General features: G+C 43.2%; 1 protein-coding gene across 1 annotated transcript; it reads left to right on the top strand.

The window, feature by feature from the left end:
• The first annotated feature begins 580 nt into the window (after positions 1–580).
• Positions 581–1602, top strand: LOC147617273 (tetraspanin-8-like). The gene is made up of 2 exons (XM_086776374.1): positions 581–1191; positions 1345–1602. Exons 1-2 carry the CDS (start codon positions 688–690, stop codon positions 1600–1602), a joined length of 762 nt encoding a protein of 253 aa, XP_086632500.1. The 5' UTR covers positions 581–687.
• The last annotated feature ends 439 nt before the right edge of the window (positions 1603–2041 follow it).

Genomic DNA, 2041 nt, shown 5'->3' with positions numbered 1-2041 from the left:
TGCATAAGAAATGTTATACTACAAAACATCAATCATTCCAATTGCTCTTATATGTAAATTCCTTAGATTAGTTCAAGTGATTAACACGTTGTGAGTTTATTTACATAGTCGAGGTTGTAACTCAATGCCAACGTTTTAACCCAAAGTGATGTTTACGTTTAGAGACTCTCGTATTTAAGTTGGGTTTTTTAAAACATAAAATAGTTATATTAAAATCTTATGAGCAGTTATATACAAGAATACCACTTTCTAAACATCTTTTCAGGTTTGGTTTTTAAGATGGTGGAATATATACACATGATACGGGGAGGTTAAGGTGGTTTTTAAGATGGTGGAATATATACACATGATACGGGGAGGTTAAGGTGGTGTAATAATGTATACACAAAACGCAATGGAATTTAAAGATGGTGGAATGTATAAACGCGCGGGAGGTTAAGTTCTTATCAAAATTGGTGTAATGTATATGCATACCTCTATATCAACATGGAAGGAGAGGTTAGAGAGGAGAGGCGCATTGTAACTGCTCTCTTAGCAATGGGATACGCGGTCGCAACATCATGAACGTTCGTGTGGACAATTCGTGGATTGCGAAGCAGATGATCGGAGTGCAAACAAAGCATTCTTTTGTTGTGACGTTGAAATGAGAAACCCCTCTAAGCTGTATATTATCATTAGTTTAGCAGCATGGCAGGCATAAGTAACCTTATTCTCGTCATCTTCAACGTCATCACAACCTTTATAGGTGGAGCCATAGCAGGCTTTGGGGCATGGCTTGCGACAAAAGACCCTCAGACATGCCTACAATACATGCATTTCCCAATTCTGGTATTTGGGTGCTTCATTTTGGCCATCTCACTCTTGGCCATCTTTGCGTCTTTCTTCAAAATCTCTATACTTTTGCGTTTATACCTTCTCTTGATGTTTGTTGTCATTGTGGCCCTCTTGATCTTTGCTCTCTTCACCTTTGTTGTGACCCACAAATCAACTGCCAAGGCGTTGTCCAAGATAGGCTATAAGCAATACAGGATAGGGGATTACTCAAACTGGCTGCAGAACCAGGTGAATGATACAACTCGCTGGTCTCGTATCAGAGCTTGCATCAGGGACTCCAAAATGTGCTTCTATAATTATATGAACCAGACCCAGTTGCTCTCCAAAGCGGTGGACTACCTTGCTTCAGACACCTATGTAAGTTGCAACAATTACATTATGAATCTCTCTCTCTCTCTCTCTCTCTCTCTCTCTCTCTCTCACACACACACACACACACTCTCTCTCTCTCTCTCTCTCTCACACACACACACACACACACACTGTGATGGTGGATTTTTAATGGCGCAGAAAGGGTGTTGCGTGCCTCCGGACGCGTGCCAGTTCTCGGTGGCTGGCGCGGTGTACTCGAGCCCGGCGAACGCCAACGCTGACGCGGATTGCAATACCTTCAACAACGACCCGGACTACCGCTGCTTCGACTGCAACTCCTGCCCCGCCGGCGTCCTACAGTCCATCACCACCAATTGGAAGAAGATCGCCATCGGCGTCGTCGCCATCGCCGCCTTCCTCCTCATCGTCTACGCCCTCGGATGCCAATCCCTTTAGTTCCATTCTCGAGAGAGAAACACAATGTCTAGAAAGCCACGAGAAGCCGACAAAGTGTGTTTCCACCACCACACATTTCTCAACTCTGGTAGCTTTAGTAATTTAAAGAAGAATTGCACCCAATGATTGCTAGAGAATGTCCCCAGACTTTTTGTTTCATTAATTAATTTAAAAATTTGATCCAACATCTTGAACCAGGTAGTAAAAATCGAAAGGTTGGACCTATTGGTTCCTAAATGGTAATTTCCACGTGCCTTCTCGATCTCTTTCTCTCTCTCACTCTCATCAAGTAGTTGTGGAAGGACTCCCTCGATCTCTCGTCAAGCAGTTGTGGAAGGACTCCCTTGATCTCTCTTCATGCCACAGCACATGCACTCTCTCTCTCTCTCTCTCTTTTACAAAAACCATGGTGAGAGTAGGCATATTATATGCCTTATTA

The sequence above is a fragment of the Cibotium barometz genome, chromosome 37, assembly GCF_041138505.1.
Source record: "Cibotium barometz isolate CiBa-2024 chromosome 37, ASM4113850v1, whole genome shotgun sequence".
NCBI lineage: Eukaryota > Viridiplantae > Streptophyta > Polypodiopsida > Cyatheales > Cibotiaceae > Cibotium > Cibotium barometz.
The sequence above is the reverse complement of the archived record's forward strand: the minus strand, read 5'-3'. Positions and strand labels throughout refer to the sequence as shown.